Genomic DNA, 25367 nt, shown 5'->3' with positions numbered 1-25367 from the left:
TTTAATTTTTACTTTTTTTTCTGTTTTTCTTTTTTTTTGGGTTCATTTAGTCCACCGTGTGTCTGCCCCTGTAATGGTCTGTATTTAAAGGTTGAGTTCTCTAACCCTGCACCTTGTGTGTCAATACTGAATCTGGCTCTCAGCGAGCGAGAAACTCCAACGCGGTCACTCGGCACGCGGTCAGTCGGCATAACGCGCAGCCGGGACAAACCAGCCGTCCGCCGACAGACGCGCGGGACCGCAGCTCGAGCCGAGCAGCGAACAGAAACGTCACGCCAACAGTCGACAAGAAGGGAAGGAAGGGGTGTAAATACTGGTACGCAGCAGTTATGACAAGTCTAAAAAACAAACAAACAAACAGACAAATAAATAAATAAATTGCCCAAACAGACCAGTCACGAGATCAAAATGCAACACTGAGAAGAAAATACAGCTCGGTCTGCGAAATTAAGACAAAAAAGAAAAAAAAAAAAAAAAAGAAAATAAAACATCCACAGACAAACTTACAGACAAAATCATTTAAAAACCCTGTTTATATATCTCAATACAGTTACTCAGCTCCCCAATATATATATATACTGTATGTACACCTGTGGGATATCTTAAATAGAAATAAATCCTACATCGCAGAGATAAATTACACTATTCTCTGTAGTTTCGAACAATTTGGAGAGAGAGACAGAGAGCGAGAGAGAGAGACAGAGACAGAGAGAGAGAGAGAGAGAGAGAGAGAGATAGATACTCAGTGACATCTCACATGTTCTTTAATGTCACTACTGGAAGTTTCAGAGCAGTTGGTGAAGAAAAAGATGTTGGATTAAAGAAGGGAGTAGAAGGGTGTGTGTGTGTGTGTGTGTGTGTGTGTGTGTGTGTGTGTGTGCGTGTGCGTGTGTGTGTGTGTGTGTATGGGGGGCGGGGTTTGGCAGGAATAGATCAGCTGAGCTGGGAGGGTTCTGGGTCCAGGTCCCTGAAAACCAGACAGTACCAGGGAGTTGGAGGTTGGATGGATGTCGAGTCGGGTGGGACAAGATGGGAATGTGAATCCGCTGGTGTCTGGGTAAAAACTGGTCTGATCTACAGAGAGAGAGGGGGGGGGGGGGGGGGGGGGAGAAAAACACCCCAAAAATTAAAACGCTCACGCTAATTGTGCTGCAGAGTGTGTGCACAGAACACAACAGCACAGAACAGGAATGATCATGTAAAATCGATTGAACACGATTGGAACTCTTAACCATAGACAGGAAGGATTAGGGTTAGGTTCATAGAGGAGACGGCGCCCTCTATCAGTTTAGAAAAGGGCAATCTGAAATGCAGAGCTGGCCAATCGAAGCGCCTCTGTCTGCATTTGGTAAAGAATCCACCAATCACATGCTCAGATTCACACAGCTGAAGTTCTGTTATGTAGCACATATCACAGGCTCATCTCAGTGATTCCCGGGGTGGTGGATGTCACCTGCATACAAGCATCAGTAAAGTGCCCTGTGGATCAAACTTTTAACACTCCACATTGTGTAAAAAATAAAAATTTTCCCCTCCCCTTTTCTCCCCAATTGTATCCAGCCAATTACCCCACTCTTTCAAGCCATCCCGGTTGCTGCTCCACCCCCTCTGCCGCTCCGGGGAGGGCTGCAGACTACCACATGCCTCCTCTGATATATGTGGAGTCGCCACACGCTTCTTTTCACCTGACAGTGAGGCATTTCACCAGGGGGACGTAGCACGTGGGAGGATCACGCTATTCCCCCCAGTTCCCCCTCCCCACCAAACAGGCGCCCCGACCGACCAGAGGAAGCGCTAAGTGCAGCGACCAGGACACATATACCCACGTCCGGCTTCCCATCCGCAGACACGGCCAATTGTGTCTGTAGGGGCAGGGACGCCCGACCAAGCCGGCAGTAACACGGGGATTCGAACTGGAGATCCCTGTGTTGGTAGGCAATGGAGTAGACCGCCACGCCACCTGGACGCCCGTGTAAAATTTAACAGTGTCCCTAAATATGAAATGCAAGTGACAGCATGTGTAAGAATTTGTGATAAAGACGATTCCTACTGTAAAAGATAGGGGTCTAGTCTTGTTGGTGACGCACTTCCAAGATGGCGCCCGAATGAAACGGGATCGCTGGAGAGGCTTTGCTACAACTACCACTCACATCAGTGTTGGTAATTTTAATTAATCTACACCAATGATCTGCACTAAAACCAACCGCACTCGACAGGATATGCAGTCTGGACCATGATGTGTGTCATACTGATCCATGGCACCGCCCGACCGACTTGTCATTTGAATCTCCTTTAATGAACTTCACTATTGGTGATGTAGCTAATGCCCACCATTACCGGCTGAACGTGAGAAGACATCCATTCTTGGCTGGTCTGTAATGTGATTGAGTTTTACTGCTGGAAAATGGTCTGTTTAAGACACACAAATCTAACTGCTAATTGTAATCTTCGTAAATCACTTTGGACAACCCCTAAGAAAATGAACCAGGGTGGTAAGGAGACTATGGTTATCTATGGCATGTTCTTTCGGGGGGAGGACCATGGGTTGGCTCCCCGCCAAAACAACCTTGTTACTGTAAAACACCATAGTATACCACTATAGAAAAACAAAGGTAAACCATAGTGACTACTAGTTTATTATCAAGTTAAACTCCTGGGTTGTCTCCCCAGCAGGCATTTATTTATTTACCCCCCCCCTTTTCTCCCCAGCTGTACTTGGCCAAGTACCCCACTCTTCTGAGCCGCCCCGATCGCTGATCCACCCCCTCTGCCAATCCGGGGAGGGCTGCAGACTACCATATGCCTCCTCTCATACATGTGGAGTTGCCAGCCGCTTCATTTCACCTGACAATGAGGAGTTTCACCAGGAGGGGAAGATCACGCTATTCCCTCCAGTTCCCCCTCCCCACCAAACAGGCGACCCCAACCGACCAGAGGAGGCGCTAAGTACAGCGACCAGGACACATACCCACATCCGGCTTCCCACCCGCAGACACGGCCAATTGTGTCTGGAGGTAACACAGGGATTTGAACTGGCAATCCCCGTGTTGGTAGGCAACAGAATAGACCGCCACACTACCCGGACGCCCCCCCCCCCAGCTGGTACTTTCACCATCCTACTCCTGTCTTGCGTCGTTCTTCCTCCACAGGTGTTTTGTGATCTTTTAGGTGCTCATTTAAGCTCTCTATCAGGTCAGTGTTGGTGGAACTGGTCTCCACAGCCGTAAAGCCTAAATTCAGATTTCCATTTCGCCAATCCGGACTTTCGTTAAGCGTCTTCGTAAGGCGCGTCGGTAAAAGCGTACGCTGGATGAGAAAACGTAAAATGAAAAAATAAAAAGTTTACCTGATGAGCAGCAGCATTCACAGTCTGACGCCTCAGTCCTCTATAGCCACCATCCCCTTCACCGGATCTTTAACTCTCATCTGACACACACACACACACACACACACACACACACACACACACACACACACACACACACACACACGTTGATTTAACGGTTCAGAAAATGAGGTGAAAGCAAAACAAATCTACAGAAACCCATTTTTTTGTCTCCCTGACTTCTCCTTCCTCCGCCCCCTCCAGCTCAACTTTTCCTTCGCTCACCTCGTCTAGCTCCTTGCGTGTCTCCTCCTCCATACGGCGAATGTCTTCCATGTTCAACTCGATCCACTTGTCAATCCAGCAGAACAGCTGACGGTGGAAATTAGTGAATAAACGCTTCTCTTGCTGCAAAGAAAACCACAGCAGAGAGTTATGATGAGACTTACCAAACATGGCTTTAAATTTAATGTGTGAGTGCTATTAAAGGGGTAGATTTTGTTTGATATTTTTTTTTGCCATTTTTGAGCTGAAAAAATGATGTGTGGGATGGTGGAATTGTTTTCCCTGATAAATTCAACAGAAACTGAGACGCATCCCACGGCTGCTTTGAGGGACAAAATCTATGCTTTTTCTTACATCTGGTAGGAAAACACGCATTACCATCAACCCCCTCCACACTGCCTATGTCATATGGAGGCATCAAAGATGGTGAGACGCATGTGACGTAGGCGACATGTGTTGCCACGTGTCACACATGTGGTGCCCAGCACATTAGACCAGTAAAATATGAGGCGAGTAGAATACGACACCTCCACCGCTGTCATCCACATCTACACCCCTTTATATTCTTCATACATGACACCTCCATCATTGCCCTCTACATCTACACCCCTTTATATCCTTTATACATGACACCTCCATCATTGCCCTCTACATCTACACCCCTTTATATCCTTTATACATGTCAGTAGACAGACTATAAACGAGTGCTTACTTTTGGGAAAAATACCAATTGTGTGCCAGACTAATTCCATCATGCAGTACCCCGTATGACCACTAGAGGACAGCACAGATTGCATGTACCATAAAGCAGTAATCGGTACTTTCCACCATCACCACAAACTGACTGAAATTTACAAAAAAATGGTGGCAGACGGTAAAACAGCCAATCAGATGCAGCCCATCGTGGGAAGGACAACATTGCTCATCATCATTTCCTGTAAGACTTACTGTGAAGCACTCTGAATTGCCTTCGTGTCTGACATTTGCTATATAAATAAACGTGCCTTTCCTAGACAAATAAGTTTTGTTTCATAATCTTTCCTCCACCATCAGCTTACAGAACTAACCTTGACACATGGCTGCCAAAATAATCACAAACTGGAACACACGGGTGTCCAGACAAGAACACCAACCCTTTGAATGAAGTTTTCCACTTTGTTTTGGAGGCCCCACCATTTGAACTTGACGGTGACCAGTTTGTAGGCACACATGTGTGGGCAGTCCGTCTTCTTCGGGAGCTCCTTCTGTAAGGGCAGATAACACATTGTTCACACAGTTCCCACTCTTGTTGAGAAATCTTTCTCCAGGACTTTTCCATGACATTTTGCAGGACTCTAGCTTGGATGTTTGTGATGGCTGTTGCTCACAGAAGGTCATATTATTCAGTATTAACAGTCCGTAAATGGACGGTGTCACTGAACACACAGCCCAAACTTCACATACAGACGTACCATCTCAGTTGCTAAAAATATGGATTGAAATGATGAAATCTCAGCTAAAAATGATTTTATAACTTGACTTTATAAAATTCTCCATGACCTCAATAATATTTACAAAACATTTGATTTTTTTTTTTATAAGTATTATCCAAATTTTGATTGGACAGCTTTACATTTCCAGGTTTTCCAAGACACATAGGAACCCTGTGAATGTGCGATGAATACAGAGGGAAGTGCACAGGCAAATCAAAGGACGTAATGGGGAGCGGTACCTTCCAGTCCGGTCCCAGAGGACCTCGAGCTGTCTTCACTGACTTGAACTTGGAGGGATCCTCCTCTGGCTTGTAGTCCTGGAGAGAGAGCGAGAGAGACAGAGCGAGCGAGAGAGCAAGAGAGAGAGCGAGAGAGAGAGGGTGATATTAACAGAAATAAGAAAACATTGTGACAGTTTGTGTGAAGGATGTCGAGGTAAAATTTGCTCACCTTGGGCTCCACTTGGGTCCTGTCTGCAATGTCGATGTAGACTACGTCCACCTTCTTCCAGGTCTCTGCATCCAGACCATGTACCTGGAAGGGGAGACAGGCAGAACAACATATAGTGTTATAAAAGATACATACTGTCTACAGCCACCCCCCCACCCCCCACACACACATTACTTTAAAGCTGTTCTGTGTTTGTATGACTGTACTGATACCCCTTGCTGTTCTTAGCAGCGTTTGTCATCCCTGTCTGCTTCTCTTTATTTCTATAATTTTAACGTCCGTCTCTTAGATTCACACATTCAGCTGGACGGTCGGTAACTCGGGTGTCTGGAAAGGTAACAAGATGTATTATTACAACCGTTACTGTCTTTGTCACCATGGCTTACTTACATTTTCAAGGTGTCCCATGTCAGGTTTGTGCCATGTCTCAATTTTGATCAGGAAGTTGTCCTTCATGTATTCATTCTGCAGGGGGGGAAAAAGAGTAACACCGAGTTGAAATTCCTAAATTTCTCACAAAATGAGGCGTGAAATATTTGAGGGGGCGTTATTTAAAAACTTATTTTGGTTTGAAATTATACTTTGCATTACTGAACAGATCAGGATAATAACAGAAGAATGATATACTCCATATTGCCCAGCACTGTATCGGAATACAGTTTATTTATCTTGTTTACACCCAAATATATGAGCCCGTCCTGTTTGCTGGTATCACACAGTTTTTTGTTCCATATTGTTAATAAAGTGGGAGGCTGACATGGTCCTTTGGGTGTGCGGCAAGTTTCATAACCCACCGCAAAACGAAGCGTGAACCAAATCTACTGGAAATGCCTAAAAAAGTGGAGGGGTTCAGTGTGGTATGAAGGGTTTTTCCATTTGTTTTTGAAAAGATAACAGTTTGCTGGTACACACACACACACACACACACACACACACACACACACACACACACACACACACACACACACACTCTGAGTGAACTGGGGCTTGTCTGACCGCCCCTGCCTCTCCTATTTCCCTGGTGCAGATTGAGTTTCTTTCTCGGCTTTCTGCGCCCCTCTGTCAGCGTCACGGTTTCCTCTGACCGTGTGTCTACATACAGGACCGTATTCGCACAGGGTGGATTATGATACTTACAGTGATAACTGCAGAACCAGGGAGTCCAGCCCGCACAAGAACGGAGAGCGGAGGAAGGATAACAACAACAAAAAAGTACTTCAGCGTGAAATAGAACAGAGTCACTGGAGAGAAAAAGTATTGATCAGCATGTTAGAAAGCAGGCCAAGGTCAAGTTCAAGACGTGCCAGTCCTGGATCTGTGTGTGTGTGTGTGTGTGTGTGTGTGTGTGTGTGTGTGTGGGAAGACTGTGCATGTTTAGCATGAGCCGTTTGTCTGGTGGTGTGTCTAATCTCAGTTTTTGAGGCTCCAATAACTGCAGCCCTCCTTTCTCAGGACATATATTAAATTATTCAAATACTCCCTCAAGGTGAGAGAGAGGGGGGGGGGGGGAGGAGAGGGAGGGAGAGACAGAGAGAGAGAGGGAGAGAGAGAGCGAGGGAGGGAGAGAGAGAGAGAGGGAGAGAGAGAGCGAGGGAGCGAGAGAGAGAGAGAGAGAGAGAGAGAGAGAGAGAGAGAGGGAGAGAGAGAGCGAGGAAGGGAGAGAGATCCAGTAACCAGCTGAAGAGTAGAACCTACGTAAGCTACAAAATGTAGGCGACCTCACAAAATTTGGATTAATTAGTATTCAAGGTATTACTGCCCCCCCCCCCGTTTTTCTCCCCAATTGTATTTGGCCAATTACCCCACTCTTCCGAGCTGTCCCGGTCACTGCTCCACCCCCTCTGCTGATCCGGGGAGGGCTGCAGACTACCACATGCCTCCTTCGATACATGTGGAGTCGCCAGCCGCTTCTTCTCGCCTGACAGTGAGGAGTTTCACCAGGGGGACGTAGCGCGTGGGAGGATCACGCGATTCCCTCCAGTTCCCCCTCCTCCCTGAACAGGCGCCCTGATCGACCAGAGGAGGCGGTAGTGCAGCGACCAGGACACATACCCACATCCGGCTTCCCACCCGCAGACACGGCCAATTGTGTCTGTAGGGACGCCCGACCAAGCCGGAGTTAACATGGGGATTCGAACCAGTGATCCCCGTGTTGGTAGGCAACGGAATAGACCGCTACGCTACCCGGACGCCCCGGTATTACAGTATTTAAATGCAGTATAGTTTACAAGATCAACAAGCCTGAATTCTTGTACAGAAAACCACTTCTAAAAGAACAATCACCACAAGTACTAGAGATAATGCTACTGTACTACAACAGCATGTGACACTGAGGTGCAATTATTTTGCCCCACTGACCACAAATTAACCACCTAAGTTTGCACCGTTCAGCAAAATTAATGGATCTCAGCCGTATTCGGTATCGGCTGATACGAACGATAAGGGATTCGTACTCGGATTCGGCGGTGGAAATGTGACGGTACTTCATGCTATGAGGATGTGTGCACGGCTAGAGCGATGTGTTGTGCCGCGGCCACCTACCTGTGCGACAGTATGGGTAGGCGTTCCAGGCCTTCTCGTGGATGTTGAGGGCCGACGCGGGCGCCAACATTCTGACGAACGACGGCACTTTACTGCAGAAGAAGACAGCAGAGAGAGAATACGTTGGCCCCGTGTCTCTTTTGTCAGTGTGTACATCATTTAGCTGTAGGTCAATCCATCAGGAGAGTGTCGACTGATAAAAGAGTCCCATCGCTGTGAGCGTTCATCATGAGGTAAGTGACTGAAGCGGGAAAAAAATGTGCCAGTGCTCTCCTCATTGGCATTTTGGTGTACGTATGGTATTAGGTTTATTTTTTTCCGGATCCCCCCCCAATTGTATCCGGACAATGTAGCAAATTCGGGGGGGGGGGTCAGGAACTGCCACGGCCGGGACGTGAACCCGTGTCTCCCGCACCACGGGCAACTACGTTAACCAGTCGACTATAAAGGGTCCCGCGACCCTGACAGCAGGATAAACGGTTTGGATAATGGATGGATGGATGTATCGGGCCAATTACACCACTCTTCTGAGCCGTCCCGGTCACTGCTCCACCCCCTCTGCCAATCCGCGGAGGGCTGCAGACTACCACATGCCTCCTCCGATATATGTGGAGTCGCCAGCCGCTTTTCACCTGACAGTGAGGAGTTTCACCAGGGGGATGTAGCGTGTGGGAGGATCACGCTATTATCCCTCCCCCCCCCCTGAACAGGCGCCCCAACTGACCAGAGGAGGCGCTAGTGCAGTGACCAGGACACACACCCACATCCGGCTTCCCACCCGCAGACACGGCCAATTGTGTCTGTAGGGACGCCCGACCAAGCCGGAGGTAACACGGGGATTCGATCTGACGAGTCCCGTGTTGGTAGGCAACGGAACCAGTGATCACCAACCCTGCTCCCGGAGAGCTCCCGTCCTGCCGGTTTTCACTCCAACCCTAATTTAACACAACTGATTCTATTTATTGCCTACTTAACAAGAGCTTGATTAATAGAATCAGGTGTGTTAAACTAGGGTTGGAGTGAAAACCGAAAGGACGGCAGCTCTCCAGCAGCAGGGTTGGTGACCACTGGTAGACCGCCATGCCACCCGGACGCCCCTGAGATATTGGTAATGTTCACAACATTATTTTTTGCAGTACTTTTGTATTTCTGCAGTGAAAAAGTGAATTTCAATAGTATATTGCAGTTAGCAAGTTAAATGTACTGACCACACCACTGTTTTGCCACGGTAGTCTCCCGGGTGTGCAAGTGTATTTAAGTCTGATCCTTCATCCTAAAAAAGACTTCTTATCATACAAGTCAGTGCATGAAAGCACAACAAGTCATAAGTTCACTGTGCTGCGTTATGCACTGCAGGTTTATTACAAAATAGCTGTGAATAAAAATAAAATAAAAACTTCTATAATATTTTGTCAGTGGGGTCTGCAACTATAAACCGTAAGGCAGCATTGAGTGACACTCTGGAACTGTACCGTGCTGCATTCTGGGTAACGAGGTCCTTCTGACATTTGACATTTGGCTAGGGTTCATTTTAATGAATCACAAAACAGTGACAGCGGAGGCAGAGAGCGAGTCAGCCCGAGAATATGGAGGAGGAATAAACAGTGTCGACATGAGAAGTGGCGGTACGCGAGACAAAGCCCCGGTACCCCTACAAACCCAACTCGGATGTGCCGCTGCAGGATGTCTGCCTACCTTTGCAAATGGTAAATTTTGTGTGTGTACTGCCCCTTCTCTCCATCTTTCTCATAGGGCTCATTCTTCAGCACCTCCACCCCCTCTCCCCCGCCCGTCTCGTTCTTGCTGGCCTCGGCCACCGAATACAGCTGGCCGACCTGGTACTGAGAAACAGTAGGAGGGAGAGAGGTTGCGGTCAGCAATTGCAGCCATTTCTTTCAACACTCACTTTCTGTGTGTGTCACCACCCTATGATGAATTATACACACACACACACACACATTTGTTTTTCTATTCTCGTAAGGATGGAAGATTTATGTCCGAGTCTTGACCCCAGACTCTAAAATGTCCCTGAACACCAAAACGACCAGGATTTCCCTCCTACCTAAAACCACCATGGGCGGTCACAATGACCGCCGGTTTTTAAACTCTGTATTCTGCCAAGACAAATACCCAACTGAGATATTAATGCATTACATGTGTTAGTATGTCTGTTATGAAACTAACTTGACGCCAAAATTAACATTTTAACGACTTTAATGCTATCTTTCAAACAATTTAAAGTGGCTGCTGTCCAACGCCTGTAAATACTGCACCGCCTCGGTGGTAGTCACGGTGCGTCTGTAACGGCGAAATAATCAAAATTCGAGTTTAGGCTACCTCTCTGCACTGGAGGACGCTAGTGGGTTTCTAGGACAGAGCAATGAACTTCACGAAGGAAATGACGCGACAACACACGTCATAAATAGTGACATGACGCCCACGATGACGCACAAATTACGAGCAGCCATTTTGACCGCTCATGGTCGTTTTAGGTAGATCTTATCTTTTTTTGTGCAATTGATCTGAAACTCATTTTAATGCAAATATATGCAATTTTAGGAGCATTTGTAACCCCCCCCCCCACAAAGTTATTAAACTTAAAACCCAAAACCGTCAAAATGACCGCCTTGATCGCTCTAGAGTTAAAACTTGACCCTTGGCCTTACGCTACCCCCGACATCTACCATTAGCCTTACCTTAAGATGAGCCAAAAATAACCCACATGTTGACTTAACCTAAACCCAGAGCCTGATTCAGATGCTCGACTCTAACACCAGACCTAAGTCTAACTATTATCCCAGCTGTAAATCCTAAACCCAGACACCCCCGTTTTCCTCACGGGGACCACGACAGCATGTCGTCATGCTTCAATCTCGTGAGCACCAACAAGCCCACTGACTGGTGGATTACAGATCTTCCTCTTGTCCTGATTCTTTCGCTGACCGGTATCTTCATCTCCTCTTTCCTCCTTCTGCCTCGCACTAATCTCTCCCACAATCCCTTTACGTCTCTCACCCTCCCCTCCTCGCTCCACCTAGGGATTTCAGATTAAGCCTATTTCTTTTCTTTCTCTTCTTCTTCTTCTTTTTTACTTCCCCCCCCCCCCTCTTTCAACCTCTCTGTTCCGCCCTGCGCTGCTCAGTTCTTTCACACTTCCCGCCCTCGTCCGTCTCTGTCCGCCTGTCCGTTCCTGGATGTAAACACAGGACAATGGCTGCTTTCATTTCTTAATCACTTCTAATCCACAGGCCCAAATCTGCACCAAGGCATGCATGTGCACGCAAATACATGAAGTCACGTATGTGCGCCCCGCGTGCGCACACGCACACACAAACTACACATCAGCTGCGGCTACATCGTATGTCGTGTGTGTGTGTCTGTACAGTCATATAAGTCAAGGCCATGTGTCACAACCCTACTGTGATAAAACAACAACAAACCTCGTGTCAGAATCATTACGTTCTTTACTTGAGCGTTTAATCACCGTGCAGAAAAATCGATTATTCACACCAACCGAACCGCGGAGCCAGAGAAACAAAAGCTCTCAAACAGCATTGCTGTAAGACGGCAGACTCCACGTCCACAGTGCAGGATAATAAAACCTCCCCTGCAGACAGCCTGCTCCCATACAGACACACACACCGCCGTCTGGACACACACCGACAGATTTTTACTTCAAATGAGATCAGAATGGGAGAAGTTCTCATGTTCGTAATTACGAGGAGAGAGGATCTGCAGAGGTGAAGCCCAACATGTCTCTCTGTCGGACACGAGTGCTGCAGATCTATTATAGCGTCTGACAGCCAAACGGGCTGAAACACAGACCTGAGCTTTGGGAAATAGCTGGCCGAGCCAAAAGTCAGGCATGAGCTGTGTGACTCTGGGTCTTTTCCCAGTCGATTAGGACTTTACAAGACCTGCGGTGTCTTCCCGTCTTCCCACAAATGTCGGGTTAAAACAGCTGCTAATTGCACCACAGCGCCTCTTTCCGTCTGCTGTTCACTGAGTCGAGCCGTGTCGTGTTTGGTGGGAACTCATCCCACGTGTGTTGAGTGGGGACACTGGAACGGAATCAAACTCGTAAACTTGAATTTTTTGGGGGGGGGATTTTTTTCCTCCCTTTTTCTCCCCAATTGTACCCGGCCAATTACCCCACTCTTCCGAGCCGTCCTGGTCGCTGCTCCACCCCCTCTGCCAGGGAGGGCTGCAGACTACCACATGCCTCTTCCGATACATGTGGAGTCGCCAGCCGCTTCTTTTCACCTGACTGTGAGGAGTTTCGCCAGGGCACGTAGCGTGGGAGGATCACGCTATTCCCCCCAGTTCCCCCTCCCCTCTGAACAGGCGCCCCGACCAACCAGAGGAGGCGCTAGTGCAGCGACCAGGACACACACCCACATCCGGCTTCCCACCCGCAGTAGATACCCGACCAAGCCGGAGGTAAAACGGGGGAATTCGAACCATCGACCCCTGTGGTGGTAGGCAACGGAATAGACTGCCACGCCACCCGCACGCCCGTAAACTTGAATTTAAATGTTAATTAGTCACAGAGGGGAGGAAGTACTGACATGTAGCAAATGTTTCTATTCCTCTGAAGAACAACAATAGAAAAGCAAGCGAGAGGGTTGGGGATGAAACTGGAACCAGCAAAGACATTTACGAAAGCCGGCAAAATGTTCTACTTATCTCAACCTATTCTGTTAGAAAGTTGTGTATCACCCAATATACGTATATGTGTGTGTGTCCCTGTGGTAACCAGTAAAACCATCCCCTTAAGAGACTGGGGAGGCCTCAGGACACTGGGAGCACCGGGAGCAGAAGTGAAGGTTTCCCAGCTTGTGTTCTCCTACCGAGTCATTCCTGGAGCTGGAGGGATATCTTTCCAAGTTAAGAGCTATCCCCCCTAACCTTGAGCCTAATTCTGCCCCCAGGTGCATTACAGGCTTATGTGCTTCCAAGTGGGTGGATAAAGAAAAATATTGAGCACGTTATTGGCCAATGGGTTATCTGGCTGTAGTCCATTTATTTTAATCCTCTATGAAAGAAAATTACTTTAACTTTCTACATAACATTATTTACCCTGGACAGAAACACAACACATTTCTTACAAACCCGTACTTAGTGAGTTTCAATCACAATCCCCGAGTATGACGAGAGCAATACGAACATGAGACCCCAACAAGATTTCCATTTTCAAGACAATAAAATACATAACCGTGCAGAACAAGCACAAATACTTCCTGGGCTAAACAAAACCTTGATTAAGAAAAACAACAAAATGACACAGAAGACACCTTCTGGACTACGATTTGATGGATCCGATGTTGCTTGGGTTTGACAGAGAGACACTACACATGAAGTGATGCACGGTGACCCCAGAAGGAAGCAACTTACTGTGTCCTTTTCTAATAATCTGTTGGCTCGTACTTTGGGAAGCGTAACTCCTAAATACTATAATGTGAAACCGGCCTATGCACGCATATTCATACGAAACCACCGACCGATCACCAGGTCCGCTCGATGACCACTGCCTGTCAAAGAAGCTGGTTCACCTCCTCTGCCTGTTACCGCCCCCCCCCCTCTCTCTCTCCTCGTCCTCTCCTTAATTTCTAGGAGCTCTTTATCTGTATACTCTGGCTCAAGTAAATACGAGCGGCCATCAAATTTAAATGCCTCGTCCACATTGTAGAGCTCAGCTAAATATTCAGCCATGACTCTGGCACTAAATCGTTGCTAGTAGTTCCTCTGTGTCTCAGGCTATGCTACCTCAGCGGAACGGTCACCTCTGATGAGGTTCGGCGTGACTTCTTCTTTGGTAAACAAGCCACGCCCCCCGCACGCAAACCGTAGCAACAGTAAAGGGATGCTACAAAGAAGTGGAACGTAAAGGAAAAAAGGTCCGTCGCCGTAGGGATCCTTTCCATAATGTTGGCAGGTGCTTACAATAACCACGTGAGTCTGAGTCAGTGGCAAAAACATGCACTTTTAGTGGACGGACTTTGACGGGGGAACTTGCCCCCACGGATTACATGGCAGCCTGTTTCACAGGCGCCGGCTCAATACTGGACCGATGCCGAAAACGTTGTCCCTATTAATTGTTTACACCCCAAATGATGGTAAAATAGGGCCCAGGTTTAAAAATACCGTAATTACTCTTTAAGTACAAGAATACTGAACAGCCGCATAACTTCGGTTACTCATACTAAAAAGGAAAGATTGTCACAAAATTCATAAAATTCAAAACGAAACACCCAAACACAACCTTGTTAATGAAACTGTTTACACTGAAGGACACTGACTGGTTTATAACAGATGGGTATGAGTCTTGTGAGCAACCCAGGGCCGCTATAAATCCGCCCCGAACCACATATTTATTTTGGGGGGGGGGGCGTTTCCCCCCCCCCTCTTTTTCTCCCCAACTGTACCTGGCCAATTACCCTATTTTACGAGCCGTCCCGGTCACTGCTCCACCCGCCTCTGCCGATCCGGGGAGGGCTGCAGACTACCTACCACATGCCTCCTCCGATATATGTGGAGTCGCCAGCTGCTTCCTGGCGAAACTCCTCACCTGACAGTGAAGAGTTTCGCCAGAGGGATGTAGCCCATGTGAGGATCACGCTATTCCCCCCAGTTCCCCCTCCCCCCCTGAACAGGCGCCTCGACCGACCAGAGGAGGCGCTAGTGCAGCGATCAGGACACATACCCATGTCCGGCTTCCCACCCGCAGACATGTCCAATTGCGTCTGTAGGGATACCCGACCAAGACGGAGGTAACACAGGGATTCAAACCGACGTCCCCCGTGTTGGCAGGCAACGAAATAGACCACTATGCTATTCAGACGCCCTGAACCACAGATTTTTAACATCAAAAACCCCTTCAAAACAAAGAAAGCTGCTGCCAAAACTATGGAGTTTAGTGTTCTCAGAGGTTTTATTCATGTGTATGCAGGTCATCATCTGAATCCAACACTGCACTGGTTGAGATCAGTTTGATTTCCCCACCCTGGTCAAAGGCATGTTGCACAAGAGGAAGAAAAGAAAGCCACTTTATTTTGTCATTGTAACAGTTGTTCGGTGACAATGAAATTTGTTCTTCTGCATTTAATCCACCCTATTGTACAGGAGCAGTGGGCAGCTGCAGCGCCCAGGGACCAACTCCAGTTCTTCTTTCCATTGTTTGGTCAGGGGCACCGACAGGAGTATTAACCCTAACATGCATGTCTTTTTGATGGTGGGAGGAAACCGGAGCACCCGGAGGAAACCCACAGAGACACGGGGAGAACATGCAAACTCCACATTTAAGGACCCAGGACAGCCTGGGGTTCGAACCCAGGACCTTCTTGTTGTGAGGCAACAGTGCTAACCACTGGGCCACCGTGCTGCCTAATTTCTACTGAAGAGAAATCGGTGTTTGGATGGAGTGTTCCAGGGTTTGTAAATCTGTGGAAATATGGCAAGGGACATGTCCTGCCACCCACAGCCCATCTTTGGCAGTAAGTTACAGGGAATCATTAATGAATTCCCTGGACTACTGTGGGTGTTCTATATTTTCCCATCATGTGGCAGAACCCTGAACTGTGATAAATCTGTTCTTTATCTAGAGGATAGTCAGCACAGAAAGAAACACAGGAGACTAAAGTCCATCAACATCTGATCCTTGGCCAACAGGAGTTCTAGAGAACACATGGTTTTAGAAGACAGACCCTCGGTCTTGAAAGTAAGACGCATGGTTCTAGAAGAGATATACAGGACACATGGTTCAAGAGAACACATGATTCTAGAAGACACGTGGTTCAAGAAGCAAGACGAATTGTACTAGAAGACAGATAGATGACAAAGTGATTCTGGAAAACAGACACTTTCAAGAAGATGCATAGGTCTAAGGGACACATGGTTCAAGAGAAGACATGGTCCCGAAGACAGATAGATGTATCTAGAAGACACATGGTTTTAGAAGACATGATTCTTGGAGACAAACGGATCTAGAAGATACAGGGATCTAGAGGACAAACATATACCGTGGTTATCAAAGACACAGTTCTAGAGGGCACAATGTTTCAGAAGGCAGACACATGTTTCTAGAAGACAAATGGTTTTAGAAGGTGGGGGACTTAACCACACAACTATTCCAGGGCAGTGTGATAAGCTCCACGGCTTGCAGATTTTATGTCCACCTCATAATGTCTAACTATGGTCATAAGGTAAGTCTAAATCTAGAAAAATAAGTCCATAAATTAGTTTTAAGAAAACGGACAAAGAGAATCATAATGAATAAAACAAAAACAGTCACCAAACATAGAGATAAACACACAGCAGGAAGATATATTGTAAGAGGTATCATTCGTTCTCTTCCAAAAGTATGTGATGGCTACCTTCGTCATCGCTCCCTAGTAATAATAATAAACACACATGAATTGAAATCTAAATCTAAACCAATCAGGAAATGTATTCATGTTTTCATGTCTCAAGATGGCATTCACCGCAGCTCTACAGTACTGTACGTAACTACCCGTACAAACGTACGCATGAAAACGCAAGAACCAACCATCCAGCTACTGAGACAAATGTAAGTTCCTGAAGTAAACAGCGTTGGTCAAAAGCCCAGACCAGAAGCACTCATATCAGATAGCTTGTCGACTGGAGATAAACCCAAAAACCAGTTTCAGGTAACTCATTGAGAATGCAGGACTGTGCGCCTGCTGAATAGAATGACAAACTACCATGAAGATGGAGATAACACAGAATGGGTGAGTGAGAGACATGCCGGGGGTGGGGAGTGGGTGGGACAGGGACTGTGTTGACTCAGACTGGTCTGTCTGAATGGACCATTTTCTCAGATGGTTATTCATCACAATCATCACAAGATCAAATACTTTACTCTTGTAGCATTTGTTTTTCTTTGCACAAACAGACCAGGTATGTTTTATATCTCACACACACACACACACACACACACACACACACACACACACACACACACACACACAAAACTAATGAAATGTTTTGGACAAAAAAAATAGTCTGGCTATTTGTAAAAATAGATAGGACTAAAAATAGCTGAGACGCGCCATTTAAGTTACCGTAGGTACACACACACACACACACACACACACACACACACACACACACACACACACACACACACACACACACACACACACAAATTTTGACGTAGTAGAGTAAAGCTTACCTCCTCGACAGAGATGGGAAGAATCACTCGGCTGGAAAAGAAAGAGACAATGAGAGAGAAGAGGTCAGTTCATCAAAATGTATAAAAAACAGCCCAACCGCCCTCTGCTCCTCCCGGCACGATGCAACCTGCACACTGCACCCATCTGTTGACTCGGTTTTGAAGCTAAGCATGGTTGGTCCCGTTTAGTCACAGAATGGGAGGCCAGATGTCCGATAATGGACTCAGAGAGCTGAGATAGTCTAACAGACCCGATGGCCACATCGAGATCACAACCGCAGCTGTGCAGGTTCAGCACTTCCCACTTCACTTTGCTTTTTCCTTTTTTTTTTGTCCCGTGGTGTAAGCAGTGGTGTTTCATAATGTAACTTTGTTGGGAATGGCGCCCTAACAGCAACGAGCCCGTCAGTATTCATGAAGTCTCCTTGTGGACCTCGGCGCTGCGTCTCTGCAGGACCCGACCTTCCAGACAGGCGCCAGCCCCCAGTCACACAGACTGGAGTGTTTGGGCTACAGTCGTGACCGCTCTTTGAATTCAATTTCATACAGGCAATGTTGGGACGTCAAAAAGTCGCAGCTTCTTCCACTATCTGTTCAACATCGGTAACACACTTTTTCAGCCATTGGCGGTACGTAAAATGAGAAACGGAACGTGAAGAATCCGGTTTACTTCTCTCTCAGCCTACACAAACAAGTGACTCTACAAGACTTCTCATTCCCATTATTCAATGACAAACTGTAATAAATAATACAATACAGGTTAGCATAGCATAATTTCCCCATTAGACTCGTTAAGGTGATTAGCGTGGAGGAAACCCGGAAGTGAAGGACACCATCAACAATTTTTTTTACAGCTATGCTTCATAGTTTCAAGACGGGCCACAGCTGAACAGGAATAAACAGGAATTATAAAGAAAAATAGAAAGTGACCCTGACTTCCTGACTGACTGATGTCCCTGCAGAGCATAACGCCATCGATGAAATGTCAACTATATCGGGGTGCACATTTTTCAACTTATACTTTCATTCGGAGATGCACCAATATCACTTTTTCACAGCCGCCAATGAGCCGATCCATCACCTCATCTGAACAGTGCAGATGTACACCATTAGTTTCCAGTGAATGGGAGCAATGACTGAAATTGAATCGAGGTCCCCCCCCCCCACCACCATTATAGAAATACAGGATTCAATGTGCTCAAAATGCAGTAAATTAAGCCGTTTTACTTTTATTTATGACAAGTCACTCCTAGCTTTTCATATGGGATTTTAGCCTCGGGTAAAATCTCAGGTACCAATAATCCGTTTTAGCCTAGTATTGCCCCAATATCCGATATCAGTATCGATACAGCCACCGACAAGATACCGCCATCGATACTGTATCAGTATCGATATCAGGTGATACTAGTATCAACATCTGTGTGATGTCAGCAACGATGACATACCAGTACCAATATCGGGGTGATACTAGTATCGACATCGACACCATACCAGTACCAATATCGGGAGAGATAACAGTATCGATATTTGTGCGATGCCAGCGTTGAGACGATGCCAGTATCGACATCAGCGGGATGCCGGTATCGATATCTGCGTGATACCAGTGTTGATGCCGATGTGACACCCGTATCGGTATCTGTGTGATACCAGCACAGGCATCATATCGGTATCGATATCAGTGTGCTACCAGTATCGATATCGGCGCACCGTATATTCAGTGGCATATTTGTGGTTTGTTCAAACCGATGATCAAATCTAAAAAGAAAACGCAGCACAGCACACACATACATATATTCCCCTTTCACAGTGAGTCATGGGGGGGGGGTCTAATTTGCCCTTATTTTGTTTTGAGGGGAGGTTGATGTGTCATTTCTATGCTGAGAAGTATGTGAGAAAAAACACAAAGGAACCGACTTCAGCCGTCAAGGACCACTGAACTGACGCGGTCTACGAAACACGAAGCTGCAAGGAGGGATGACCCCTCTTTTTCCACGTTACATCCCCCCCCCCCCATAATACTCCTCTCCATCGAATTGTCTCTCAACATATCATAAGAGTGATGACTTGTGTAACAGCCGGTGTCTCCCACTGTTGGGACGAAGCTCGGCAAAAGGGAAAAGCAGAAGTTGAAGCTACAGATTCTGGCAGCCAGGACCGACGGCAAAAAGGATGTGAGTCCTGATTCCGTTCCTGTCAGTAGCTTTTCATTTATTTGTCCTGAAAGGTTGGTATCATGTAAGAGCAGACGTGACGCTGCACGGGGAGAAACAACGAGGCGGTTCACGGCTGGTCCACATTTTCAGTTTTGCAGGACGCCGAGTTGCTTCCTTGAATAAACAAATGTTGGGCATTTAAATGTGTCAGTCAACACAAACAGGCTGCTTTGGTTTCTGCGGTACTGCTGTTTTTCACCATTCGCCTTGCCATTTCTGACCTTCTTCTGTCCGCTTTAGTGTTGCTGCTGGTTACTAATGAACCCGTATGTCGCGTCTCCGACGTCTACCAACCACTAAATAATGCTGAGCAAGACAGAAAATGCTATCAACGCTATCATCACAGGCATCCATCCATCCATCCATTATCCAATCTGCTTATCCTGCTCTCAGGGTCACGGGGATGCTGGAGCCTATCCCAGCAGTCAAGGGGCGGCAGGCGGGGAGACACCCTGGACAGGCCGCCAGGCCATCACAGGGCTGGGCAATATAGTATATAAGCAATATGGGATAATATATGGGCATAGGTTGTTGATTTGACACAAAAAGCCACATATATTATGATACCTGCTCACATATGTAAAAATACCACTTATGAACCCATCTGAGGTTCAACTGTCTGCTAAATTAAAATATCAAACCAAAACTACATCTCAATTAACAATCCAGTAACCATTTAAGACCTCATTTTGTGAGAACTTCCAGCTAAATGATTCTTGATCTCATCAATGTAGACAACAAAAATGTGTATCAACATATGACTATCCAAATTTCATAGAAACTCGTTAATATTGAATTATTGCCCATCCTTACTAATGTAAATTAGCCATTACCACATGCACTCACACGCTATAGCAGGTCTGGTGTGGCCGGTCCTCGCTCACACACACACACACATTCGTTCTCATCACAACCGGTTAGGCGACGGTGTAACTAGGAGAAACCCTTCTGTCGGTACGCTGGTGGGGGTGAAACGGGGATGTCGGTAAGTTTCTGCTTCCGAACTCAAACCAGGTTTCCTAAAGGCCAGGAACGTGAAACGACAACGTAAGAGGCTAAAAAGGAGATGTTTGCTTAAAATGTTAGAAAATCGTCCGGGAGCTCCTGACAGGAGATCATCTGTACATGATGTTCACGTTTATGGGGGGAATGTTCCTTTTTTTCCCCAACGAAGGAGATAATACACACACACACACACACACACACACACACACACACACACACACACACACACACACACACACACACACATGCCATTAACTGGGTTACTGCCATCTTGTTAGAGTAGAAGTTCAACACCTCGCACGCCCTCCTTTCTTCCTGACGTCGCTTGGCCAGCGTCCTGCACACGTGCACCGCGCCGTTGTTCATTTTGTAACTATACAATGTGCACCCACCCTCATATAATCCCACATCCCACTTGTCTCTGCGTGTAATCTGGGTTGGGTCTAGTAAGCCAGACTTTGGATAGGAGACCAGATGCTGCAAGGAAAGCAGGGGCAGGGGAAAATATTGTGAACGCACGCCGAAGTCATTATGACACCAAGTCGTGGGTTACGCACTGAGCTGGGATCACCTGGATATTGATACTGAAGCACAGCAAACGTACTCACTTGGAAACGATATAATTAGCCCCACATTTTGGTACATCACTAAGGTCTCCCCAAAAACATGGGAGGGGGGGGCTTTTACTGCAGACTACTATTACAACCTTAACACAGAAGGCAAGTAAAATAAAAAAAACCCTGTACGAGCCGACCGAGTAAAACAAAGTCACCTTAATCTCCGTGTGTGTGTGTGTCTCACAAATCTCCTGGGTCTAAAGGTCTTGACAGGGAGATCAGATGTCTTAATGCTCCTTCAGAAAACAGACACCGCTCTCTTTCTTCTTGTCTTCCCCTTTTTCAAATCTATTTTGTTCTTCTTGCCCCCCTCTTTCCTTTCCGTTACTCTTGACAATTTCCAGTTGTAAGAGAGACAGGATTTTTTTTTCTTTTCTGCCTTGTTTTGTAATGGACTGACTGACTGGTCGTTGCTTGTGGGAAGATTATTCTGGAAGATAAATTGGGACCAGAATTGATCTAGGTCAGTGGTTCATGTTCAGCATTTATGGCGCATCCTGGTCTCTGCCGTGTGCTGGAAGCCCCCCGTTTCTACATGTGATGGGTTTAGGTGTGTGTGTGTGTGTGTGCGTTCACACCTCTACATGTGATGGGTTTAGGTGTGTGTGTGTGTTCACACCTCTACATGTGCCCGCTGACAGCGTGAGTTGGTTCAGCATTTAATCGTTTTACTGTTTTAATTAATTTCCAGACTGCCTGCTGAGGACCAGATTCTCCCTCTAATCACTCCAGATATTTAGCAGTCCATCATTTTGATCGGGAGCATTTAGTGCTGGACCATTCACTGATTAAATAGCTTTATAGGCGAAAGAGCCCCAAGAAATGACTCACACATGATCCAAATCAACATGCACCAAAGCATACTGCACACACTGAAGCCTGCATGAATGCAATGTTTAAATGAAATAAAATATAAAAAAATTAGATCACTGTCTTTGCACACACAAGCACTTTTTCTTGCAACCCCAAGCCAAACTGTACAGTTCTCCGGGATTGCCCACAGGTCTGTAGATTGGTGCGTGGAAACCTGGCCATCACATCTCCATTTAATGCATTAGTCTAACCTGACTGCCCCCCCACCACCACCACCCCCACCACCTCTGTATCGTTTCATCCATCGTGTTGGTTCCTGCAGACCGCAGGTGGATGCCACACCGGTAGTTTCACCTTCACCGGGCATCACTAACATGGCAGCGGCTCGGGGAGGAGTGCTCAGTTACGGACGCGGTTTATAAAACCGCCCCTGCCTCCCTCCCTGCCTCCCTCCCGACGACGGTCCCTTCAAACGCTTCTGCCATTTTTGCAGCGGAGGAGACTGACGCGCCATCTGCATTACCGGAAGGCCCGTGTAGCGGCGCCGTGCACAGGCTTACGATGCGAACGTGAAGGGCACAGCCATATATAGGCTCCCCAGCCGGCTGCTGAGGGGGGGGGGGCGGCGGCGCAGCTTCATCTCGACGGATTTCTGCATCAGATCGTGCAGCGTTAAGCCAGACATTTGGTGTGTTAACGACAGACGCCGGCGGATATCTGGGCTGTTCGATCAGAGGCCACGCTGGCTGCGACCTCCTCTCCCTTTAATTCCGCCACAATGTCAGCGGCGGCGCCACGGTACTGCGAAACCTGACGGCGGCGGTGGCGGGGGGGGGGCGGCCAGGGGAGAGGGGGGGGGGACCGCGCACAACCGAAGCGGCTACTTACAATTCCTTGATGAGCATGTCGGCGGCGCAGGAAAGCCCAGTATCAGGATCCAGAACTGCGTGTGTATGAATATAGGTCAATATATATACGCGTGTGTGTTTATATATCCCTCGGTTGCGTCTCCTCTTCTTTCTTGTTTTTTTTTTTTCCTCTTCGCGCTATCCCACCTCTCCCCCCTCTATGTCATTCTACCTCCTGGTCCTCCGCTCTCTCGGAATTCACTTCCTGATCTGCTCCGCCGAGCGGCGTCGCCGTTGCTGTGAGTGACGCGTTACGTGCTGCGTCATCGCGCTCGACGGCGTGACGTAGCAGGGCCGCGCACAAACGGTTCCAAATGCCGATTAGAGACCCTCCGGGGCGCCGGGGGGGCGGGGGCGAGCAGCCCGGAGGAAGCCGTTTCGCGTGACGTGACGACGATGCGTGGAGAGGCCCCCGGCCGCGGGTCCGCAGAACCAGAACCAGCGGACGCGTTGCGTCCATCGCCGACGTTACGTAACGGCCAGCAACACCGCCTGCTGTGCTTCTGGCGCCTCTGTGTCCGTGTGCGCCCAGCATCGCTGATGTCTTCTCATCCCCAAGAGAAACCTGCCTCATCTTCCGCCCCCCCCCCCCCGGCACCGACCTTACCTGTCATGTGCTTGTTCATCACAGTTTCACGATTGTGAAAAACAACACAACTTCATTCTGGCACTACGTGAATGGACAGATTACGTCTTGACCTTGAATTCGCTTGTTCACCTTGAAAAAAAGGAGCCTGTTTGGAAGGATCCCATTCCGGCACAGTGGCTGGATAATAAGTGTGCAGGCGTTAACATGGTACAATAGATCAGTGGTTCTCAACCCTTTTGGGGTCCTGGACCCCCTGTGTATTTGTGATCTACCCTGAGGACCCCTCCACCTGATCTTGGGGGAGAGGGGTTGCAATTTGATAGAAACAGTAGAAACTGCATTTTAAATTGCATTATAGCATTTATTCACTCTTTGGGGCAAAAATAAGAGCTTTCAGTTGTAACTTAGATATAGTTAACAAAACAGAATTCTTATGCAGTAACTTTCAGATATATGTAACAAAACAATATGTATTCAGTAACTTTCAGATATATGTAACAAAACAGAATATGTATTCAGTAACTTTCAGATATATGTAACAAAACAGAATTCTTATGCAGTAACTTTCAGATATATGTAACAAAACAGAATATGTGTTCAGTAACTTTCAGATATATGTAACAAAACAGAATATGTATTCAGTAACTTTCAGATATATGTAACAACAGAATTTCTATGCAGTAACTTTTAACAATGCAAACGGGAGCGAGCTCTCTTATTAAAATACAATAAATTACACTTGTGAAACAGATGTAATTAGAGAAAAAAGTCCTGTTACCCTTTATAGTTTAGGTAGATAAAGGTCTCAGTCACATTTGAGTGAAATAATCCTATTTCTATAAATGTCATAGGATCTTTTTTTAAAGATATTTTATTTTCGCGGACCCCTTGCAATTACACCACGGACCACTAGGGGTCCGCGGACCCCCGGTTGAGAAACACTGCTATAGGGGACTTGCTTCAGCATCCTCATCTTGACTACATACAAGTATGAGATGAAGCCTGGGGGGGGGGGGGTCAGCCATACATCTATCAGTCCATCAAGTGTGTGTGTGACCCCTGCCAGGCCGCCATGTCAGTGGCAGCTTGTCCCCGGTCATGAAACTCATTGGCTGAGCAGTGAATTTGTGCGTTATAGTCAGGTGACGGGGTTTTTCTACCAAGTCCTTTATTGCTGCTACCAGCAAATGATGTTGTCATGTACAGCCTGGCCACATGTGTTAAACTGGTAACTGTCCAATCTGCAGAGACCAGCACAAAGTAAATGTTCACATTTATGTTTGTCTGTGCCGGCAAATGATACAACATTCATGTCATTCCTGGACTACACATCATCTGTTTTAACTGCTAGGTGCCAATCACACAGAACAGGGGTTTGACTTTATCGCCGTCTTTCCAAACGCTCGGAGCAGCTGATGATGAAAAGGTTTGGAGAAGTGATGAAGGAGGAGGACTCAAGTGATATGAAGCCACCAAGAATAATCCTGTGGAAATTCCCTCATTACTCCCAAGTATCAACTGGGAATTTTCACTTTATGGTCCATAAACACCACTATGGGCAGCTGCAGCGCCCAGGGACCAGCCCCAGTTCTTCTTTCCATTGCCTTGCTCAGGGGCACAGGTGGGAGTATTGACCCTACATGTCTTTTTGATGGTGGGAGGAAACCGGAGCACCCGGAGGAAACCCACGCGTACACGGGGAGAACATGCAAACTCCACATTTAAGGACCCGGGACGGCTTGGGATTCGAATCCAGGACCTTCTTGCTGTGAGGCCACAGTGCAGCAAGGTGGTACCGGACTTAGGATACCTTTCCAACAGGTGTTAATGCTAGCTATCATTACTGAAATGGGGGAGAAGTCAACACGAAATGATTTCAGGCCGCAAGATAAAGACTTAAATCAAAACACCACGAGCAAACATATTAACAAATCACAGCATCTTTATTTTCCACCACAA

The 25367-nt window shown here is 47.1% G+C and overlaps 1 protein-coding gene across 1 annotated transcript; it reads right to left on the bottom strand.

Moving 5' to 3' along the window:
* Positions 1-531: 531 nt before the first annotated feature.
* On the bottom strand, positions 532-22980 carry pitpnab (phosphatidylinositol transfer protein, alpha b). Its single transcript, XM_056284903.1, has 12 exons — positions 22800-22980; positions 17264-17294; positions 9769-9914; positions 8074-8165; positions 6670-6677; positions 5923-5997; positions 5533-5616; positions 5322-5399; positions 4744-4854; positions 3611-3733; positions 3347-3426; positions 532-1074 (listed from the first exon to the last, which is right to left on the bottom strand). The coding sequence occupies exons 1-11, from the start codon at positions 22814-22816 to the stop codon at positions 3379-3381; spliced, it is 813 nt and encodes a 270-aa protein (XP_056140878.1). The 5' UTR covers positions 22817-22980; the 3' UTR covers positions 532-1074; positions 3347-3378.
* Between the last annotated feature and the right edge of the window lie 2387 nt (positions 22981-25367).

The sequence above is a fragment of the Lampris incognitus genome, chromosome 8 (assembly GCF_029633865.1).
Source record: "Lampris incognitus isolate fLamInc1 chromosome 8, fLamInc1.hap2, whole genome shotgun sequence".
Taxonomy (NCBI): Eukaryota; Metazoa; Chordata; class Actinopteri; order Lampriformes; family Lampridae; genus Lampris; species Lampris incognitus.
This window is presented reverse-complemented; position numbering and strand designations above follow the sequence as displayed.